We start from the raw sequence: 22,960 nt of genomic DNA on the forward strand, positions 1-22,960 counted from the left end.
CCCAAGTAGGCACCGATTTGCTGCTAATTAGCTACCGACTGCTACTGGGCAGATAGCTGATGATGTTGTTCTTGGAGGCAGGAGCGACCAGCAAACCAGCCTGGGTGATTTTTTCTGAATTTTCAGCTAGCAAAGGTGCCTTGTTACAGCTGACAAGCTTCTACCTAACTGCTTTCATTGCACTTCATTGGCTATTTAGAACAAAAACTTTAGGGTGTCCTGAGTTTATGAAAGGTGATGTGAAAATGAAAGCTTTAATCTTGTTTGAACATACATATCTCTAGAAGGGGCACGCTTGAAGGTCTAAATTGTCTTTTGGTCACCCGTGCTCTAATGTAATAAAATTTCATTTGAAAAGCAAATACAAACCAACCACTGCAGCCTTATTCCTGGTTTTGGTAGATATTCAACAAGAGGTAACCAAAGATGTTTAGAAAAGTTACCAATGTAATTTTTTTTAGCTGACTGTCATGTGTACATATTTTTAAAGTCTCACATCTGCAGTAAATTTCATCTTTCAGGAAAAGTTTGGCCTTTTAGGTGAGACTATTTGTTTATGTGCCCAATGTTCTCAAAGGGCAATGCACAGGAATTTGCTGGATTTGTCATTGCAGATTCATTGTTAGTATCACTGTAGCTGGCTGAATACTTCAATTTCTAATCATCACCTGGATCAAACTATTGCCCCAGAGCCATCCGGCAAGTTATTTGTTGTTTTATAATAGTCAGTGTATGAGGCAAAATGCAAAAAAATCGTAACTGATTTATTCTTTTTAAAGTCTGTCCAATATTTTGTCTATTTGACTAAATACAGTGCCAATGGTACTCTGCTGCTATGTTGAAGCTTTCAATAAAAAATTCTCATCCTTGTCCTTTAAGAAAAAATATTAACTCTTTGCCAGGTTCTAGTTCAGTCTAAGAGGTAGTAGTGATCAAAGCTGCTTTGAAACAGCAAATTTGCAGTCACCATTTATTTAATACGTCGTGAATTATAGATGTGGTTCAGTTGCACTATGCAGGAGAAGGTTCCATCGCATAATTTTGCTGCAACTTCCTGGCAAGTCATCCCAATAATAACAGCCTACATGGTGAATGCACTAGGATAGAGCTACAAATTCTCAGGTAGGTCTGGGCTATTCTGTAAGCAATCGGTCAGCTGCCTGGAGGATGGACTATGTTGAAAACATACTCACCGTCTGTGAAATGGTTTTACATTCCAACAGCTCAGCTGTGCCCTAAATGTAAAATCCCAGATGGCTGTGTCATTGACAGCAATATTTTTCCTTTAAAATAGTTGATTTCTCCACTTCAAGGTAGCAGGTTCATCTGTGTCAATATCCAAATCAGCCAAGCCAAGGCAGTGTGATGTTTATCTCTATGAAAACAACAGTGATCTTATACACTTACAGTTCTGATGTTTGTACTGTGTGCACTGTAATACTATGGAGTCATTATTAGACACAAGTTCATCAGGTAATTGTGTTTTTTGGTTTTTTTTGAAGACATTATGGGCAATAAGAATGGACATAGAGTCATAGAATCATACAGCCTGGAATCAGACCCTGTCCAAATATGTTTAAATGCTATCTCTCAGAATCCCCTCCAACAAATTACCATTAATTGAAGTCAAACTCACCATTTTCCAGCTTTGCTTTATTTATTACAAAATAAGCTGTGGAAAGTAGGAGGTTTGTTAAAGGATACAGCAGAATACAGATCAGTTGGAAAGTTAGGGGTGGAGAAAAGGTAGATGGAGTTTAATCTGGACCTGTGTGATGATGCATTTCAGGATGTTAAATGCAAGTGGTAAGTATACAGTAAATGACAGGACCCTGAGGAGCACTGATACACAGAGAGATCATAGGGTGCAAGTCCATAGCTCCCTGAAAGTGGCAACACAAGTGGATAAGGTGGTAAAGAAGGCATATGGAATGCTTGCCTTCATCGGTCAGGGCATTGAGTATAAAAGTTGACAAGTCATGTTGCAGCTGTATAAGACTTTAATTGGGCTACATTTGGACTGTTGTATGCAGTTCTGACTGCCACATTATAGCAAGGATATGAAGGCTGTGGAGAGGGTGCAAGAGAGGTTTACCGGGATGTTACCTGGATTGGAGTCTATTAGACACAAGGAGACATTGGAAAAACCTGGATTGTTTTCTGTAGGGTTTTAGAGGCTCGGGGATGACCTGATAGAAAGATATAACATTATGAGAGGCATGGATAGGGTGAATAGTCAGCGTCTTTTTTTCCCAGGATGACATAGGTTTAAAGTGAAAGGGGAAAAGCTTTTATACAGAGGGTAGGAGGTTCTTGGAACACGTTGTCAGGGGAGATGGTAGAAGCAGTTACGAGAGCAACTTTTAAGAGGCGTTTAGACAGATATATGAACAGACAGTGGAACTCAGAGCTGCAAAGGATTGTGGAGGCCAAATCATTGAATGTAATTAAGACAATCAGGAAGTGGGTTCTGGATTGGTATGGAGATCAATGGTTATGGGGAGAAGGCTGGAGAATGAGGCTGAGAAACATATCAGCCATGATCAAATGGTGGAGGAGACTCGATGGGCTGAATGGCTTAATTTTGCTCCTATATCTTATGGTCTTATGATCTTACGGAATCGAGAGATACGGACCATGTACAGCTAGATGGGATTAGTTTAGCATGGCATCATGTGTCGGCACAGACATGGTGGGCCGAAGGGCCTGTTCCTGTACTGTACTGTTCACCGTTCTATGTAAGGAGCAAACCTGTTCTACTATTGAAATTGACAGCCTTAATGTTTCCAGAATATATTCTGGAAAAGTCAGTACTATTCCAAAAATGATTTGAGTTGAAGACAGTTCCATAGAACAATTTGCACTGACCACCTGAATTCCTTCCATGTTATCTCTCATGCAGAAAGAATGTGCAAATTTCATCAGGGTTCTGCAGCATTATAATCAAAGCCACCTGTATGCCTGTGGAACTGGAGCCTTTCACCCAGTGTGCGCCTACATTGAAGTTGTTCATCAACCTGAGGTAAAAAAAAGTCCCTCTTACACATGTTTTCTATTTGTATAATGCACTTTCTGTGATTGACTGTTCGTATTATAGTTCGAATAAAAGAAGCCTATCTTTCTGCAAACTATACAACTTCTCATATCTGCTTATGATTTTAATAAGATTGGGTGTGGAGCACACATCAAAGATATTATTTCACTTCTGTTGTCATCATGTCTTAACAGGGCCTATTGTTGTCACATGCTTCATTTTCATTTTGTATTTAGTCAACTGTTGACTTCAACAAAGTATTATTTGATAACCACATGCAGTGAAGTCCAGACATGAAGACAGTGAACAAAATGAGAGATCAGTTTGTGTATAAAGGAAAAGCAAAGACTAGTCAATGGGATCAGCTGTTTGGTATTGCAATCCGATTTGTTCTCTCTGCTGTTGAGCCACACAGTAATGTTATATTTTGCAGGGATGTGTGGACCTTATCAGGTGACTCATCTCCCGTAATCCATTTGCCCGTCATTTTACTTCACTCTTCTACTGGAGGCACTACAGCCCCTGTCGCCTTCAGTCCCTTCAGTAAGGGATCATCTACAGCAATGAGGCTGAGCAATGGTTCAATTTTGGCTGTTAATATTGGTGTTTTGATTTCTCTGTGTCCATAAACCATTCTCCAACTACTGGGCAGGCTGACCCTTCCTCAGTTCTGAGGAAGGGTCACGGGACCCAAAACATTAACTCTGATTTTTCTCCTTCACAGATGCTGCCAGACCTGCTGAGCTTTTCCAGCAACTTCTGTTTTTAATTCTGATTTACAGCATCCACAGTTCTTCCAGTTTTTATTGGGCAGTCTTATAAAATCACTGGCAAATCATGAGATTACCCCAGTGGCTTGTCCATCAAATGATTCCTTTGCCTCCATGTGCTATCGTGCTATCCTCATTTACACTTCTTCCCCCTGCATTGTGGGATGAATTTTCAGTGATTATGATGGACACAGTAGTATTACCACCTATCACCAGGTGCAATATAAACACTGTGATCAGTCTGAAACTGTTGAAAATTAGTGAAGATTTGCAGCTTATGTATCCAACTTTCTTTTATGCAATAAAAACTGAAAGGCCTGCAGATGCCAGAAATTAGAAACAAAACAGAAATTGCTGGAAAGGCCCAGCAGGTCCAGAAACATCTGTGGAGAGAAATCAGAGTTAATGTGTTGGGTCCAGTATCCCAAGTTTTGGAGAAAGGGCACTGGACCCAAGATGTTAACTTTGATTTTTCTCCACAGACGCTGCCAGACCTGCTGAGATTTTCCAGCAATTTCTGTTTTTATTTCCCTTCGCAAGTTTCATTGCAAGAGCTTTATAATGAACTGATGCTAAAACCAATAAACAGGAAGATAATAAGGGCAAGGGAAGCAGTGATGTGAACAAATGTTTCCACTTTTCTGTTGTAAAGGAAAATGACATAAATAATTTCCCAAAATAGCACTCCGTACTGATAAACCACACACCACCAATAGCGTTGGTGCATAAAGTGAACTCTAGTCAATCATCAGAAGACACATCTGGAGACAGTATTTTCATAGGTATTATTATTCCTGGTGCTTTGATTAGAAAATGTTTGTCTAATGAAGTTTTATTGTGGTATGTTTATTATTTTTTAAATCAATTTTGCTTTGAACTCTTTGGCTTGGAATTTTCACTTCACACCCTTCAGCCCAACACTTTCTGTTATTCATTTAATGGGCAGACTTCCTAGCTGCCAACTACAAAAGCAGAAAAATACCAGAGCTTCAGTTTAATAACAATGTCACCATAGAGTCTGCCAAAGTCACAGGGTACTTTTTCTTTCTCTGTTGTCCAGCTATTGAAAGGACATTCACATTCCCAGTACAGCACATATGGCTACAATATATATTGGCACATTTAGAACACAATTCCTATTTTTAACATTGCTGGGCTTATGTGTTTCACTGAAATTATTTCAGATTAATGACTATAGGAAATAGTTATGCATGCCATGTTTCATTTAGTTTGAAAAATTAACGCAGCAACGTTCAAGATTATGGCTGTTGGAGAAAGATCTGTTTCAACACCTGTAAATGCATGATTTAAAAATTGAAAGGGCAGGAGGATGCATTTTGATTGTCTGCCAAATTAGTCCTATTATAGAAACAGTCGAGTGATTTACAAGTGATTAAAATTGCAGAGGGAGCAACTTTCCATCAAGCGTATTCAAAGGTTATACTCAATGTCAGAAAGAATGTTCATCTGACACTTTCACCTGTTGCTTACCATGAGGATGTCTTCCTGCTTTTAGTTAATTACATATTTTGAAACTGCAAACCCATGTGAGTATCATTACCAATATCCTGGGCACTGATGAATCTGGAATGTTTTAGAAATTTTATGTTCAATCTTTGAGCTGCAAATGAAGTAGTGAGTGCAGAATATTTTTGTAAAAGAGCGTCTCTGAAGAATGGCCGAAGAAACGTTTGAGAAAAGCAGGGCCGGGCCTGAACAAAAGGAAGCAATTGATCTCCCAGGGGAACATTGCTGTATTCGTTTCAATATATAGTGTTCCTAACAAAATATTCCAAAGGAAAAATCTACAAATGAACTCTTCTATCTGGCAGGAGATATACAGACTGCTGCTTTCCAGCATCCTCCAAGGATACCCACTGTTTTGTACATTTTGCCTCTGCAGGAGCTATTCTGTTGACGTAGCAACAATACATATCACCGTACAACGCCACAGAGATCCTGTAATCAGCATCTGGACCAGGTCTGATGCCAACAGTAAGATTTGCCAATCAGCGTTGCTCAGTCTCTGCCCAGTGCTGCAAATTACAGACTAAAAATACAAATATCTCTCACAGGTTGGAATCATCAATTAGTTCTCTTCTGAAAATTTAATGAAGAGAATGATGTGTTTCAGGAGAACTCCTCTTTTTAATTTCCAATAATTGTGGAGGTAATGACATAGTACAAATGTCACCGATCCCAGATTCCAGAATGTTCTGGACACATGAGTTCGAAACCCATCGTGGCAGATAGTGAAATTTGAATTAAGTAAAATCTGGAATTAAAAATTGGCCTTTTTCAATTGTCATAAAAACCCATCTGGTTCACGAATGCCCTTTTAGGGAAAGAAACTGCATCCTTACTGGTCTGGACTACATGTGACTCCAAACCCACAACAACAACTCCAGACCCACTTCACTGCTGTCTGAAATGACTGAGCACACCACTTAGTTCAAGGTCAATTAGAAATGGGCGACAAATGCTGGCATTACCAGTGCTGCCCACATCCCAGACAAGAACAGAATGGAAAATCTTCTTCCATTCCAAAAATATCCATTTCAAACACTACCCTCTGTTTCCTGTCACTCAGTCAATTTTGTATCCTGCCCCTTTTAATCCATCAGCTATAACTTTGCATTTTATCTTTTAAATTTTCTAACATTTCCACCATCTTAACTTCTCTCCCATCTCTTTGTGATCCCTAGCATAGGGGAAGCGATGACCTAATGGTATTATCGCTAGACTGTTAATCCAGAGACCCAGACAATGTTCTGGGGACCTGGGTTCAAATCCCACTGTGGTAGATGGTGGAATTTGAATTCAATAAACTATCTGGAATTAAGAATCTAATGATGACCATGAATCCATTGCCAATTGTTGGAGGAAAAATCCATCTGGTTCACTAATGTCCTTTAGGGAAGGAAACTGCCATCCTTACCTGGTCTGGCCTATATGTGACTCCAGACCCACAGCAATGTGGTTGACTCTGGGCAATAAATGCTGCCTAGCCAGTGACACCCTCATCTTGTGAATGAATTTTAAAAAAAATTTGAAACCTTATTTTGAAATTTTGTCCACATTCAAAGATCCTTCCAGTTACATTGGGTTGGCTGGGTCAGGATTGGAGTTGGAGGTAGGTGAAGCTGAAATTCTGCACCAATGGCTGTCATGCTGATGTGGTGCCAAGTTAATAGTCACAGGTCGACATTTGAAGGCAATTAGAGCCAATTACAGGACTGACTAAGTTCCCATACTAACTGGGATTTCCAAATGAGAACCCAGGTAAGAGCTGTCAGCCTGAACTCCATGGCTGGCTCATGTAGAGCAGGGCTATGGGACCCCACCCACATCAGAAACAAAACAGAAATTGCTGGAAAAGCTCAGTGGGTCTGACAGCATCTGTGGGTAGAAATCAGAGTTAACATTTCGGGTCCAGTGACCCTTCTTCAGAACGCTGTCACCAGTCCTGGTTATTCAGCCTCAGCAGGGTATCCCATTGATCATAACCAGGTAGCTGGGGGTGCTCAAAATGTTTGAAAAAGGGAATGATCTTTAATGTAGGGAGCCTCACATGTTGAGGCACTCTCTCCTCCTCCATCATGAAACTCCCTCCTCAGTTGGTCAGGGTACTGTTGTGTCAACGCTGGGAGGGGGTCGGGTGGGGGCGTCACGAAGCAGCCCTCAGCCTTAGGAGCTTTCCCCCTCAACTGGATCGTCAGCTGCTCCCTGCTATTGCTTGGTTGGGTCCTTCAAAAATAAAGATGAAAGTGCCGAAGATTTGTATGTGGGTTTAGGAGCTGAAAATATCCCTGAAGCAGAATGGTACATCTTCACCATGACTTGTGGCATTAAAGGAGAAAACAGATCATGTTGTGCAAAAGCTTGCAGTTTCCATAAAACAATGTACAGTCACTTAACGGTAGAACCACACTCCCACACAAAAGATTCTTAAAGTACAACGTATTCTGCTGAGATTAATTGGTCTAGTCATTTGGTTCCTTTCTACATTTTATTGAGAACAGAAATAAATTGCCATTGTCTGCTGTGCACAATTCTAATAAAGAGAAATGAAGAGGTAGTAATTTTAAAAATTGAGACAAAATGAGTTTGGGGAGTCAGTGTAAATAAATCATAGAGGGCAGGATATGGTGAGCTGAGGATTGATTTCAAACAATCAGATAGAGTAGGGAGGAAACTTTACACATGGAACAGAGAGAGAGAATTTGTTTCTGTATGTAAGAAAAATGCTGATAAACTCATAAGGACTTTGTTTCATGACTTCTTCCATTTTAAAATATTCAGCAATTGCCCACTAACTAACTAGAAAACCTGAGAGGATCAGCAATGTAATAATAATTGGGCAATCTGTTTCTTAGAATCTCTACAGTGTGGAAACAGGCCATTTGTGGCCAATGAGTCCATACTAACCCTCTAAAGACCATCTCACTCCTCGATCCCTGTATTTCCCATAGCTAAGCTTCCTTACCTACACATCCCTGAACACTATGAGCAATTTAGCATGACCAAGCCACCTAGCCTGCACATCTTTAGACTGTGGGAGGAAACCCACACAGACATGGGGAGAACATGCAAACTCCACACAGGTAGTTGCCCAAGGGTAGAATTGAACCTAGGTCCCTAGCACTGTGAGGCAGCAGTGCTAACCACTGAGCCACCATGCCGTTCTGTGACAACAACAGAAGTTGCTGGAAAAACTCAGCAGATCTGGCAGCCTTCAGCAATTTCTGTTTTTATTTCAGATTTCCAATATCCAGAGTACTTTGTTTTATTTTAGTTTGCTTGAGTGATATTGATTGAGGGATAAACAAATATGGGCCAGGAGACCAGGGAGAACTTCCCTGATCTTCATCTAAAAGAAATTAATGTTTTTTTTTAATGCCTAGTTTGGTGGATAGTCCAGATTTTGATTTAACATCTCCTTCAAAAAACAGCACCTCTGGAAAATGGAATATCAGCCTCGATCCTGCTGCTCAATACAATGGATTTGGACTTGAACCTGCATCCCTCTGAACAACTGAGGTGTGAGACTGCCTCCTGAGTCAGGACTAATTAAATCAATAGCCCAGAGGGCATCAAAATTCCACCTTACACCAGGCGTTCTGTTAAATACAATGCTCATGGGGTAGAATAAATCTGATATGTGGGGCTCGTGATTCTGAAAAAAACTGTTATTCATCCTCATTTGAAATCTGTTTCCTTTGTGTAACAAATTGAAATATTTCCAAAATTATATTTATTATTTCTACTATGAAAACATCTATCCCCAGTGACTCACTTTCCTTCCAGTGTTCTCATTGGTTTTACCGCTGGGTAATGTTGCAGTTTCACGGTGATATATACAAGCAAGAAGTAGTTTTCAGATCAGTCTGGTTAGTTTTCCTGCTGCCGATTATTTTAGAAAACCGTTGTAAAGTTCAGATTGAAGTCAAGCCTTCCGGTGTTTTGTTTGATGTGCCAGTGAGGGTTTGTGTCAATTCCTTTGCAGAAAATGTCACTAATAATAGGACAATTGTTTTTTTGTTCCTAGATTATGAGCAGCATCTTGCTTTAAGACTTCATCGGCTGTCATCATTGATAGTGTTATTAAAAACAGTGCCAAGTGTTTGATCACTCTGCATCAATGATTGTCAATTGAGGCAGATTCCATTTCTTTTCTATTACAGAAAATTACTCTTCAAAAGGCAGGAGAAACAAATTAATTGTCTGAGAGTAACCCTCTCTTAACCAAAATTAGCTGATGACATATTCTTAATGATCACTACAGCTTCAAGTAGATATCTTGAAGTAAATTATAAATTATAATTACAAGCATGTCAGAAAGGTATTAAAGTAAATTTAAAATGTCTGCCCTTCAATTATTATCACTGCGATGTGCAGACAAATGTTCTTTATTTGCATAATATAAAACAAAGCTTCATGAAAACAGATTGCTAAAATTATCCTTGAGCTGCTGTAAAAAGTACTAATGACTTCCATAAACATAGACATGAATTGTCGACATGTATAGACATCCTCCCTCCCCTTTGATATTTTGGCTATTGAATATTGTTTTAGAAGTTAGATTGTAGGCTATATGCAATCAAAATAAAAACTGTCTGCAGAGCAATGTAGATGGGTTACAGTCAGGGGACGGAAAGGGAACAGGCAGACAGTGCAGGGATCCCCTGTGGCCATTCCCCTCAAAAACAAGTATACCGTTTTGGATACTGTTGGGGGGGACGGCTTACCAGGGGTAAGCCATGGGGTACAGGTCTCTGGCACAGAGTCTGTCCCTGTTGCTCAGAAGGGAAGTGGGGAGAGGAAGAGAGCATTAGTCATTGGGGACTCCATAGTTAGGGGGACAGATAGGAGATTCTGTGGGAACGAGAGAGACTCGCGGTTGGTGTGTTGCCTCCCAGGTGCCAGGGTCCGTGATGTCTCGGATCGTGTTTTCGGGATCCTTAAGGGGGAGGGCGAGCAGCCCCAAGTCGTAGTCCACATAGGCACCAACGACATAGGTAGGAAAAGGGATGGGGACGTAAGGCAGAAATTCAAGGAGCTAGGGTGGAAGCTTAGAGCTAGAACAAACAGTTGTTATCTCTGGTTTGTTACCCGTGCCAAGTGCTCGCGAGGCGAGGAATAGGGAGAGAGAGCAGTTGAACACGTGGCTACAGGGATGGTGCAGGAGGGAGGGATTCAGATACCTGGATAATTGGGGCTCATTCTGGGGTAGGTGGGACCTCTACAAACGGGATGGTCTACACCTGAACCAGAGGGGTACCAATATCCTGGGGGGGAAATTTGCTAATGCTCTTTGGGAGGGTTTAAACTAATTCAACAGGGGGGTGGGAACCTGAATTGTAGCTCCAGTGTACAGGAGGTTGAGAGTAGTGAGGTCATAAATCAGGTTTCAAGGTTGCAGGAGTGTACCGGCAGGCAGGAAGGTGGTTTGAAGTGTGTCTACTTCAATGCTAGGAGCATCCGGAATAAGGTGGGTGAACTTGCAGCATGGGTTGGTACCTGGGACTTCGATGTTGTGGCCATTTCGGAGACATGGATAGAGCAGGGACAGGAATGGTTGTTGCAGGTTCCGGGGTTTAGATGTTTCAGTAAGATCAGGGAAGGTGGTAAAAGAGGGGGAGGTGTGGCATTGTTAGTCAAGGACAGTATTACGGTGGCAGAAAGAACACTTGATGACAACTCGTCTACTGAGGTAGTATGGGCTGAGGTTAGAACCAGGAAAGGAGAGGTCACCCTGTTGGGAGTTTTCTATAGGCCTCCGAAAAGTTCCAGAGATGTAGAGGAAAAGATTGCAAAGATGATTCTGGATAGGAGCGAAACTAACAGGGTAGTTGTTATGGGGGACTTTAACTTTCCAAATATTGACTGGAAACGCTACAGTTCGAGGACTTCAGATGGGTCAGTTTTTGTCCAATGTGTGCAGGAGGGTTTCCTGACACAGTATGTAGATAGGCCAACAAGAGGCGAGGCCACATTGGATTTGGTACTGGGTAATGAACCAGGCCAGGTGTTAGATTTGGAGGTAGGAGAGCCCTTTGGTGATAGTGACCACAATTCAGTTACGTTTACTTTAGTGATGGAAAGGGATTGGTATATAAAGCAGGGCAAGAGTTATAGCTGGGGGAAAGGCAACTATGAGGCGATGAGGCAAGATTTAGGATGCATAGGGTGGAGAAGGAAACTGCAGGGGCTGGGCACAATTGAAATGTGGAGCTTGTTCAAGGAACAGCTACTGCGTGTCCTTGAGAAGTATGTACCTGTCAGGCAGGGAGGAAGTGGTCGAGCGAGGGAACCGTGGTTTACTAAAGAAGTTGAATTTCTTGTCAAGAGGAAGAAGGAGGCTTATGTAGAGATGAGGCGTGAAGGCTCAGTGAGGGCACTTGAGAGTTACAAGTTAGCCAGGAAGGACCTAAAGAGAGAGCTAAGAAGAGCCAGGAGGGGACATGAGAAGTCTTTAGCAGGTAGGATCAAGGAAAATCCTAAAGCTTTCTATAGGTATGTCAGGAATAAAAGAATGACTAGAGTAAGATTGGGGCCGGTCAAGGACAGTCGTGGGAAGTTGTGCGTGGAGTCCGAAGAGATAGGAGAGGTGCTAAATGAATATTTTTCGTCAGTATTCACGCAGGAAAAAGACAATGTAGTTGAGGAGAATACTGAGATACAGGCTATTAGACTGGACGGGATTAAGGTTCATAAGGAGGAGGTGTTAGCAATTCTGGAAGGTGTGAAAATAGATAAGTCCCCTGGGCCGGATGGGATTTATCCTAGGATTCTCTGGGAAGCTAGAGAGGAGATTGCAGAGCCTTTGGCTTTGATCTTTATGTCGTCATTGTCTTCAGGAATAGTTCCAGAAGACTGGAGACTAGCAAATGTCGTCCCCTTGTTCAAGAAGGGGAGTAGAGACAACCCTGGTAATTATAGACCAGTGAGCCTTACTTCGGTTGTGGGTAAAGTGTTGGAAAGGATTATAAGAGATAGGATTTATAATCATCTAGAAAGGAATAATTTGATTAGGGATAGTCAACACGGTTTTGTGAAGGGTAAGTCGTGCCTCACAAACCTTATTGAGTTCTTCGAGAAGGTGACCAAACAGGTGGATGAGGGTAAAGCGGTTGATGTGGTGTATTTGGATTTCAGTAAAGCGTTTGATAAGGTTCCCCATGGGAGGCTATTGCAGAAAATACGGAGGCATGGGATTGAGGGTGATTTAGCGGTTTGGATCAGAAATTGGCTAGCTGTAAGAAGACAGAGGGTGGTGGTTGATGGGAAATGTTCATCCTGGAGTTCAGTTACTAGTGGTGTACCTCAAGGATCTGTTTTGGGGCCACTGCTGTTTGTCATTTTTATAAATGACCTGGATGAGGGCGTAGAAGGATGGGTTAGTAAATTTGCGGATGACACCAAAGTTGGTGGAGTTGTGGATAGTGCAGAAGGATGTTGTAGGTTACAGAGGGACATAGATAAGCTGCAGAGCTGGGCTGAGAGGTGGCAAATGGAGTTTAATGCAGAAAAGTGTGAGGTGATTCACTTTGGAAGGAGTAACAGGAATACAGAGTACTGGGCTAATGGTAAGATTCTTGGTAGTGTGGATGAGCAGAAAGATCTCGGTGTCCATGTGCATAGATCACTGAAAGTTGCCAACCAGGTTGATAGCGTTGTTAAGAAGGCGTACAGTATGTTAGGTTTTATTGGTAGAGGGATTGAGTTTCGGAGTCATGAGGTCATGTTGCAGCTGTACAAAACTCTGGTGCGGCTGCACTTGGAGTATTGCGTACAGTTCTGGTCACCGCATTATAGGAAGGATGTGGAAGCATTGGAAAGGGTGCAGAGGAGATTTACCAGGATGTTGCCTGGTATGGAGGGAAGGTCTTATGAGGAAAGGCTGAGGGTTTTGAGGCTGTTTTCGTTAGAGAGAAGAAGGTTAAGAGGTGACTTGATAGAGACATACAAGATCATCAGAGGATTAGATAGGGTGGACAGTGGGAGCCTTTTTCCTCGGATGGTGATGGCTAGCACGAGGGGCCATAGCTTTAAATTGAGGGGTGATAGATATAGGACAGATGTCAGAGGTAGGTTCTTTACTCAGAGAGTAGTAAGGGCTTGGAATGCCCTGCCTGCAAAAATAGTAGACTCGCCCACTTTAAGGGCATTTAAATGGTCATTGGATAAACATATGGATGATAATGGAATAGTTTAGGTTAGATGGGCTTCAGATTGGTTTTCACAGGTTGGCGCAACATCGAGGGCTGAAGGGCCTGTACTGCGCTGTAATGTTCTATGTTCTATGATAGACATTGAGTTCTGAGTCCATATTCAAATCCATTTCAACAAAACACTTGGTAATCACCATCAGTTAGATTTCCCTTGTTTAGCAGCACATACACTTCTTTTTCTGAAACTCAAAAGTTCCCAACTTGGCTACAGTGTTGTGACAAAGGGAATGCTGCATTGTTAGAAGGAGTGTGGGATTTATTCAAATGCACAAAAGCTGAAAGAGAAACATAGAGTTCTTCAGAGATAGTAAGAACTGCCGATGCTGGGGTCAAAGATAACACAGTGTGGAGATGGAGGAATACAGCAGACCAGGCAGCATCAGAGCAGCAGGAAAGCTGACGTTTCAGGTCAGCTGAAATGTCAGCTTTCCTGCTCCTCTGATGCCGCCTGGCCTCCAAGGAGTTCTTCTGCCTTCTTGGCCAATATTCTTCATTCATCCAGTACTTGTGATGCTCAATAAACCAGTCTTTCATCACATTGCTGACTGTGGGATCTTGCTCTGTGCAATTCCTGTTGTTATTAATTAGGCAATTGCAATCATTGTACTTCAAAGGAATATGTTATTTGAGAAGTGTTTTTGAATATTTGAGAGACTTGATAAAGCAGCATGTAAATACAGGTTCTGTTTATTCCTTTCCTTCTTTAGCTTGGCAATGGCGATGATGTGACACATTCAAATGTTTATTTGTGTCTCTGAAAAGCAGATTTGACAGCGCTCACATCATCCTTTTCAAATTTAGACATAAAAGAATGATAAAGCAATTGAAATGAATACAGGTCAATGGAACAGAAAGTCAAACTCCAAAAGAAATGATTATTTGCCATTGTCCCTTCTACACTATTGCCCAAGGTGAATTTATACTCTTGAGTTTTTTCCACATTGTTTTGTAACCATGACACCACACTTTGGTTCAATAGTTTCTTGCAACAATTTTCTTAATGTAAAGTTTAAATAATTTTGTATTAAATCATAAACACAAGCTGCATTTTACCAGGCCTTGAATGATGTGAGAAATGATGAGTTACTAAGGTTTTGGAGTAGATTTGTAGCTCGGGTTGTGGATGTTGTGGTTGGTTGGCTCGCCGAGCTTCTTCATTGTTCCGCAGACGTTTCATTACCCTGCTGGGTAACATCGTCAGTGCAGCCTCCGATGAAGCGCCGTTGTGTTTTCCCACCTGGTTTTTAAACTCTGGTGTCCGTTGAGCTGGATTACCTCACTTTCGGTTTTCCTTCATAGTGGAGTGTATAGGAAGGAAAACCGGAAGTGAGGCAATCCAGCTCAACGGACTCCAGAGTTTAAAAACCAGGCGGGAAAACACACTGACACTTCATCGGAGACTGCACTGAGGACTGCACTGAAACTTAGAAATCCTGAGAGGCCTGGATAGAGTGGACATGGAGAGTAGGAGAAACTAGGACCCGAAGGCAAAGCTTCAGAGTGAGGGGACAACCCTCTGGAACTGAGATGAAAAGGAATTTCTTCAATCAGAGGGGGGTGAATCTGTGGAAGTCATTGTTGCAGAGGACTGTGGAGGCCAAGTTATTGAGTGTATGGGAAACGGAGATAGATAGTTTTGTGATAATTAAGTGGATCAAAGGTTTCAGGGAGAAAGCAGGAAAATGGGATTGAGAAACATGCCAACCATGATCGAATTGTGGAGCAGACTTGATGGACTGAATGGCTTAATTCTGCTCCTATGTCTGATGGTCTTACAATCTCAGTTGCCATTTTCCCAGGCAGTGGAGAGATATTAGATAAGGACAAATCCTGACATGAAAGTCAGAGCCCGACTACTTCGCTGGCCCCTCATCTTGGCCAGTATTCTCCAACAAGCCAAGGTATGCTCCATGGGCAGTGACTGCCTGGCCCCATCCCCCACTGCTGCCCACAGAAGTTAGCATCAAATCAGTACCAGCCTCACTAAGTCATCATGGCGAGTTTGGGACTTATAATACAGTTCACTTTGGAGCTCACAAAGCCTTACTTTGTAATGCTGTCGTCGGGCTACTTTGCACAAAGGGACAAGTATGCATCTCCACATGCAAACACAACAAGGTGCATAATATGACCATAAGATGTAGGAGCAGAAGTAGGCCATTCAGCCCATCGAGTCTGCTCCACCATTCAATGAGATCATGGGAATTTGATAATCCTCAACACCACTTTCCTGCCTTTACCCTAAAATCTTTGATTCCCTTATTTAATAAAATTTTGTCCACTTTGCTCAGTTGCTTAACTTGTCTGCATCTCTCTGCAGAAGCCTCTCAGGGCTCTTAGCTTGCTTTGAGTTCTCACTCATTTTGTGCCTGCTTGATGCCCACAACATTTACTTTACCTGATTACGCAGTCCCACTTCATTCAGAACTTCGAGCCTCACAGAGCTTCTGTCTTATTGATGAGGTGAGCAGCAGAGAAACTCACTAGATGTCAGAGAGAAAATCTCTATGAAAACTCCCTGAAAATGATGCTTAGCCAATTTTTGAGAAATTCCAGTCCCACATTCTAGATATTCTATTTTACTCATGCAATGGAGAATGATACAAATTGATTTCTTGAGGAGAGTTTTCTTAATTAGAAAAAAAAGCTCAGAAGATTTATGTTGTACAGTAAACTGATTTTGTTTCCAACAGCACAGACTATTCCATCACAGCAGACTGCACTCCACAGTCGAAATGTCAATATTGTTCTTGAGGATAGTTTTTATTTCAAATAAGAAGGCCAATTAAGCATGACTTGAGTATGATGGAAGTTTATTCCAAATGAATGTCTGTTCTGTGAGTCAAAAATACCTTACAATTTATAATTTTGTTTGAAGTTTGTTAATTTTGTTCTTCTGCCTTCTAGTTTTATGCTTAACATTTGAATCAAATACAGACTTGTCTCCAATGGAAAGCATTTTAGTTCATGTGGTAAATATTTTAAAATCCTGTATTTTATTTTTCATTTGTTACGTCTTCCTGTGCATTGATATCATTTTAATAAGTTAATATAACTTCAATGATAAGTCAGGTCTCCTCAAAATGTTGATGTGAACAACATTACCAGTTCAAATATTAAATTGGGTTGAACCCATCTTGACCCCAAAAATTCCAATAGTCTCATGAGGCTTTGTTAATCTGCATAATTTAATAAATGCGTGACACCCGGTTATAGTCCAACAGGTTTATTTGAAGACACAAGATTTCAGAGTCTCACTCCTTCTTCAGGTGTCAGACAAAGAGGTGGCATCAGACACAGAATTTATAAGCAAAAGATCAAAGGGTCATAGAACTGACGTGCTGTTGAACAAATCTAAGACAGCTGTTAAATCTTTAATCAGATCGAAAGAATTAATATGCAAATTCCAGAATTTCTTTCAAGTCATTCAAGTTTTAGATCTCAGGGCAGTGACTTGAAAGAAATTCTGGAATTTGCATATTAATCCTTTCTAACTGATTAAAGATTTAACAGCTGTTTTACGTTCATTCAACACTGTATCAGTTCTATGACCTTATGTTCTTATAAATTCTGTGTCTGATGCCACGTCTAGCACTGATACCTGAAGAAGGAGTGAGACTCCGAAAGCTTGTGTCTTCACCTAAACCTATTGGACTATAACCTGATATTGTGTGATTATTGAGGTTGCCCACCCCAGTTCACCACCGGCGCCTCCACATCATAACATAATATGTGAGCATAGTCAGTCTGATTCAATAAAACCATTTTCCTTCTTATTTTCCTGTGACATACTTCGGTATTTTTTAAGAAGACATAATTCCCAATCTTCTATCAATGTTGGTTTTATCTTGTAGCACTACTCGCCAGATGTTTCCAGAAAATTGTTTTACATTATGTACATCTTCAATGTGAAAGAAAACTGGAAAGGTCCTTCAGAATTCAGAGTTCAATTATCAGGCTTTAAGAGGCATTTATTCTGGTTCATTTTCAATTGCACTCCCTCAGAAACAAAGGATTTGTTTGCTTAATGAAGAGTTCAGAAAACTGGAAGCCGGTAATTACAACCTAAAATGTTCAGCCGACACAAGTTGATTCTGATAGTTGAGTGGTTTCGATAATCAAGGGTTGTGCAGTTAAGTGTACCATTCCTAAATATGTGCTACAGTTTTCTGCTCAGCTAATTCTTTTCTAATAATGCAGCATTTTGATGCACATTGAATACCTTTCAACTTTTGAAATGATTTGCAATTGATGTTATTACTGTTCAGTTTCTGATGTGTTGAGGTAAATCTGGTTTTATGAGCACATGTTGTCTTAATCAACTATAGTAATCTAAAGAGAGAAGTGGTTTTACAAATTCAGACTATTTTGCAAAGTATTTAGAATTTCGTTTACCTTGAGTACATGTCCCTTTTTGAATGAATTTCTCTTGTTTACTATCTCAGTATGATCAGCAGATTTTTAAGGAAATATTTTGGAACATTCAGAAAAACTAGATTCCAGTGAGAAACAAAGCTTCTAGGGGAAGCGCACACCATCTGTGGCTAATAATCAAGTTAATGATAGTAGGAAACTGAAAGCAGAGGCATATAATTCCATACAGGTGAGTAGCAAATCAGAAGATTGGACAGGATACAAAGAAACAGTAAAGAATAACTGAAAGATTAATAAGGAAAGAGAAATTAGGTTATGAAAGAAAGCTAATTATAAACATAAAATGAGATAGTGAGAGATTCTGCAGGTCTTTAACAATAAAAAAACGTAATGTGAGTGTTGGTCTTCTAGAGACTTTGGAATTAATAACAGAAGATAGGGAAATGACAACTGAGTTGAACAGATATTTTGTGTCTGCCTTCACTGAAGGGGAAATAAATATCATCCTGGAAATATTTGAGTGTCAGGATTTGAAAGGGATAAAGTATCTTACAGGAATTACAATTGTCAGGGAAAGAATACAAAGGAAAGTATGAGAACAAATGTCTGAGAAGTCCCTGATCCCGATGGACTTCATCCTTCGGAGTTAAAAGAAGTAGCTGCTGATTTTCCAAAGTTAATGGAATCCAGGAAGGGCCCACCAAACTGGAAAATGGCAAAGTATCTCCTTAATTCAACAAGACAGATGGAAAGGAGAAAATGACAGGTTGGTTAAGTAAACCTTTGTAATTCCAACGTTTATTATTAAGGAGGCTATATAGCTGGACAGTCAGAAAATCTGAATATAGTCAGGTAGAGTCAGTGTGGTCAGGTTTGACGAATTTATTAGTTATTGGGGAATAACAAGCAACCTAGACAAAGGACTGCCCTTGGATGTGCTGCACCTAGTGCACTTTGTGAAATGTCTTTTGAAAATCTATCAAAGATTATTACACCAAGTATGTGCACACAGTGTAGGGATAACACATTAGCATAGAAAGAGGATTGCTTGGATAATAGGCAGCAGAAAGTGGGCATAAAGGGGTGAGGGAGTATCTCACAGCTGTACTGAGAGAGGATACATCAGAGAACTCATGCAGCAAGGCAATATGTGTAGAACTCAGGAACAGGAAAGGTGAAATCACAATGCTGGGGGAAAAATACAGGCATCCCAACAGCCAGTGGAAGATAGAGAAGAGAATATGTAGACAGATTTTGGAAAGATACAAGAACAGCAACATTGTCGTGGTGGATAATTTTAACTTCCCCTATATTGACTGGGACACGTTATGTGCGAGGGACTTGGTTGGGGCAGAATTTGTGATGACCATTCAGGAGGGATTCTTGACACAATATGTGACAGTTCAACCAGGGAAGGGGTTATACTGGACCTGGTTTTGGGAAATGAACCTGGCCAGGTGAGTGAAGTTTCAGTGGGAGAGCATTTTGGGAGTAGTGACCATAATACCCATAAGTTTTAAGATATTCATGGAAAGGGATAACAGCAGTCCTCAAGTGAAGGTGTTAAATTGGGGGAGGTGAACTACAACAATGTTAGGCAGGAACTGGAGAATTTTGATTGGAGGTGGCTGTTTAAGGGTAAATCTACATCGGACATGTGGGTATTTTTTGAACGGCATTTTGCTGTGAGAATGAAGGATAGGTAAGGCAAGTTACATGAACTTTGGATGACCAGGGGTTTTATGACCTTCTTCAGAAAGGAAAAGAAGCATAGGTAATGTCGAGGAGGATGGGAACTGATGAAGCCCTTGACATATGTAAGGGAAGTAGGAAAGAACTTAGACAATGAATTAGAAGGGCTAAAAGGGGTCATTAAAAGTCATTAGCAAACGGGGTTAAGGAGAATCCCAAGGCTTTTTATACAGATATAAAAAGCAAGAGGCTAGCCAGGACAAGGGTTGGCCCATTCAAGGACAAAGGAGGGAATCTATGTGTGGAGACAGAAGAGGTAGGTGAGGTCTTAAACAAATATTTTGTGTTGGTACTTACTAAAGAGAAGGAATTCTCTCAAGGAAGGCAGTGTCAAGTTTCTAGGCAAATTTGGTATTAAAAAGGATGCGGTGTTGTGCATCTTGAAAAGTATTAAGGTAAATAAGTCACCAGGTCCTGATGGGATCAATCCCAGAATATTGAGGGAGGCAAGAGAACAGATTGCTGGAGCATTGATAGATATGTTTGTATCCTCTTTGGCCACAGGTCAGGCCCAAGAGGCCTGGAGAATAGCCAATGTCGTCCTATTGTTTAAGAAGGTAACAAGGATGATCCTGGAAATTACAGGCCTATGAGTCTCACGTTGATGACAGGGAAATTATTGGAAAAGATTCTCAGGGACAAGATCTACACATATTTAGAAGCAAATGGATTTAATAGTGATAGGCAACATGGTTTTGTGTAGGTGAGGTTGTGCTTCACTAACTTAATCAAGTTTTTTGAAGAGGCGATGAAGATGACTGATGAAAGAAAAGTGGTTGATGTTGTCAACGTGGACTTTAGTAAAGCCTTTGACAAGGTCCCTCTTGGCAAACTGGTACAAAAGGTGAAGTCACATAGTATCAGGGTGAGCTGGTAAGATGGATACAAAACTGGGTTAGTCACAGGAGACAGAGGGTAGCAGTGGAAGAATGCTTTTCGGAATGTAGGGTTGTGACTAGTGGTGTTCCAAAGGGATCAGTGCTGGGACCTCTGCTGTTCGTGGTCTACATAAATGATTTGGAGGAAAATGTAGCTGCTCTAATTAGTAAATTTACAAACAATACAAAGATTGGTGGAGTTGCAGATAGTGAGGAGGATTGTCAGAGGATACAGCAGGATATAAATCAGTTGGAGGCATGGGCAGATGGAGTTTAATCCAAACAAATGTGAGATGATGCATTTTGGAAGGTCAAATACAGGTGGAAATTATACAGGGAATGGCAGAACACTTAGGAATATTGATATGCAGAGGGATTTGAGTGTGCTGGTGCACAGATCATTGAAGGTGAAAGCGTAGGTAGATATGGTAGTAAAAAAGGCCGATGGCATGCTTACCTTCATTGGAAGGGGCATTAAGTTTAAGAATAGGCAAATTATGCTGCAGCTTTATAGAACTTTAGTTAGGCCACACTTGGAATATTGCGTACAGTTCTGGTCACTACATTACCAGAGGAATGTTGATGCTTTAGAGAGGGTACAGAAAAGGTTTACGAGGATGTTGCCTGTTATGGGAGCTTTTAGCTGTCAAGAAAGTTTGGATAGACTGGATTTGTTTTCACTGGAACACAAGAGGTTGAGGACCGACCTAATAGAAGTTTATATAATTGTGAATGGCATGGATAAAGTGGAAAGTATGAGACGTTTTCCCAGAGTAGAGGTGTCAATTACTAGAGGACACAAATTCGAGGTGTGGGGTGTGGGGGAGAAGTTTAAAAGAGATGTGCGAGGCACTTTTTTCACACAAAGGGTGGTGAGTGCCTGGAACGCACTGCCAGAGGAGATGGTGGAAGCAGACATAATAGCAGCATTCAACAAACACCTGGACGAATACATGAATAGGAAGGGAATAGAGGGATATGGACCCTGTAAGTGAAGACAGTTTAGTATGGAAAGGCAAAATGTGTCAGTGCAGGCTTGGAGGGCCAAAGGGCCTGCTCCTGTGCTGCACTGTTCTTTGTTCTTTGTTCCTGGAGCAGACTTGAGAGGCTGAATGGCCTACTCTTAATTCATGTGTATGCCTTGTTATGATCCCAGTTGATGTTTATACTAGAATCTCTGACTTGACAGGATCCTCCTATGCTGTTGTTAAATTCAGGATATCAATCACTGAATAATCACCTGAGGCCCTCAGTGTACTTTTAACAGAAAACTTAAAGTATTTAGCCAAGAAAAACGTAAGCCATATTTCACGTGACAAAATGTAAAGTTGGGACAAGTTCATTACAGATACCAGGAAAGGATACAAGTTCATAATTTCATCCCAAATGTCAGTGAAGAGACACTACTAACTCCACACTAAGGCTCATTGTTCAGACTCCAGCTGCAATTGCTTTCCTCTTAGAGAAGAAATTGCAAGATACTTTCTCTTTTATCTGATAAATATTCCAAAGATACCTTAAAACGAACTGCAAATGAAACTCACTGTGAAACTAACTTAAGAGTTAAATGGGTTCCGTAAGTCCACTGTCCAACAGCCCTTCACTCTCTGACTCACAGTAAACAAGAACAAAAACAAAGTTGCTGGAAAAGCTCAGCAGGTCTGGCAGCATCTGTGAAGGAGAAAACAGAGTTAACGTTTCAGGTCGGTTCACAGTAAACAATGTCTGATTAGTTAAAAACAAATGAAAGGACTGTGGATGCTGGAAATCAGAAACAAAAACAGAAATCAATGGAAAACTCAGCAAGGTCTGGCAGCATCTATGCAGAAAACGTTCAGAGTTAACGTTCTGGGTTCAGCGACTCTTCCTCAGAAGTGTTGGTAGCTAGGAAAAAGTTGTCTTTTATGCAGAATTTGGGGGAAGGAGAGGTGGGATAAGGAGTAAATGATAGGTGGAGATAGAGCCCAAAGAGAGAGAAGAACAGTTGGACAAACAAAGGAATGGATGGATAATGGTCAGCCTAGGAGAATGAATGGCTGTTAATGGGGACAATTAATGGCTAATGATGGGTTGTGTGTCATAGTGGACCATGTGATAATAAGACCTGGTGTTTGGGGGGTTGAGGTAAGAACATGGAGGAAGCCCTAAAATTGTTGAACTTGATACTGAGTCCAGAAGGCCGTAGAGTTCCTAAGCAGAAAATGAAATGCTGTCCTGTCAGCTTATGCTGAGGTTCACTGGATACTGCAGCAAGCCTGAGACAGATGTTAGTCGGGAACAGGGTGGTATATTAGGTGGCAGTCAATGTCTGATTTCCTGGTTTTTTTCTGGTTCCCGACATTGTACTTCCCTTCTCTGGCCACCAGTGAACTACTGTTGCTAGGTGAAAATAAGGTTTTTCTTCTTTCTTTACCTTTT

At 41.0% G+C, this 22,960-nt stretch overlaps 1 protein-coding gene across 1 annotated transcript in view; it reads left to right on the forward strand.

Annotated features, from left to right (window-relative positions):
* sema3ab (sema domain, immunoglobulin domain (Ig), short basic domain, secreted, (semaphorin) 3Ab) overlaps window positions 1-22,960 on the forward strand; it is a 151,504-nt gene that overhangs the window by 35,783 nt on the left and 92,761 nt on the right. The window contains exon 3 of the mRNA XM_048610187.1: window positions 2,903-3,022. Coding sequence (XP_048466144.1) covers window positions 2,903-3,022 — 120 coding nt within the window. The remainder of the gene's footprint in view (window positions 1-2,902; window positions 3,023-22,960) is intronic.

Source organism: Rhincodon typus, chromosome 22 (assembly GCF_021869965.1).
Source record: "Rhincodon typus isolate 14 chromosome 22, sRhiTyp1.1, whole genome shotgun sequence".
Classification (NCBI taxonomy): domain Eukaryota; kingdom Metazoa; phylum Chordata; class Chondrichthyes; order Orectolobiformes; family Rhincodontidae; genus Rhincodon; species Rhincodon typus.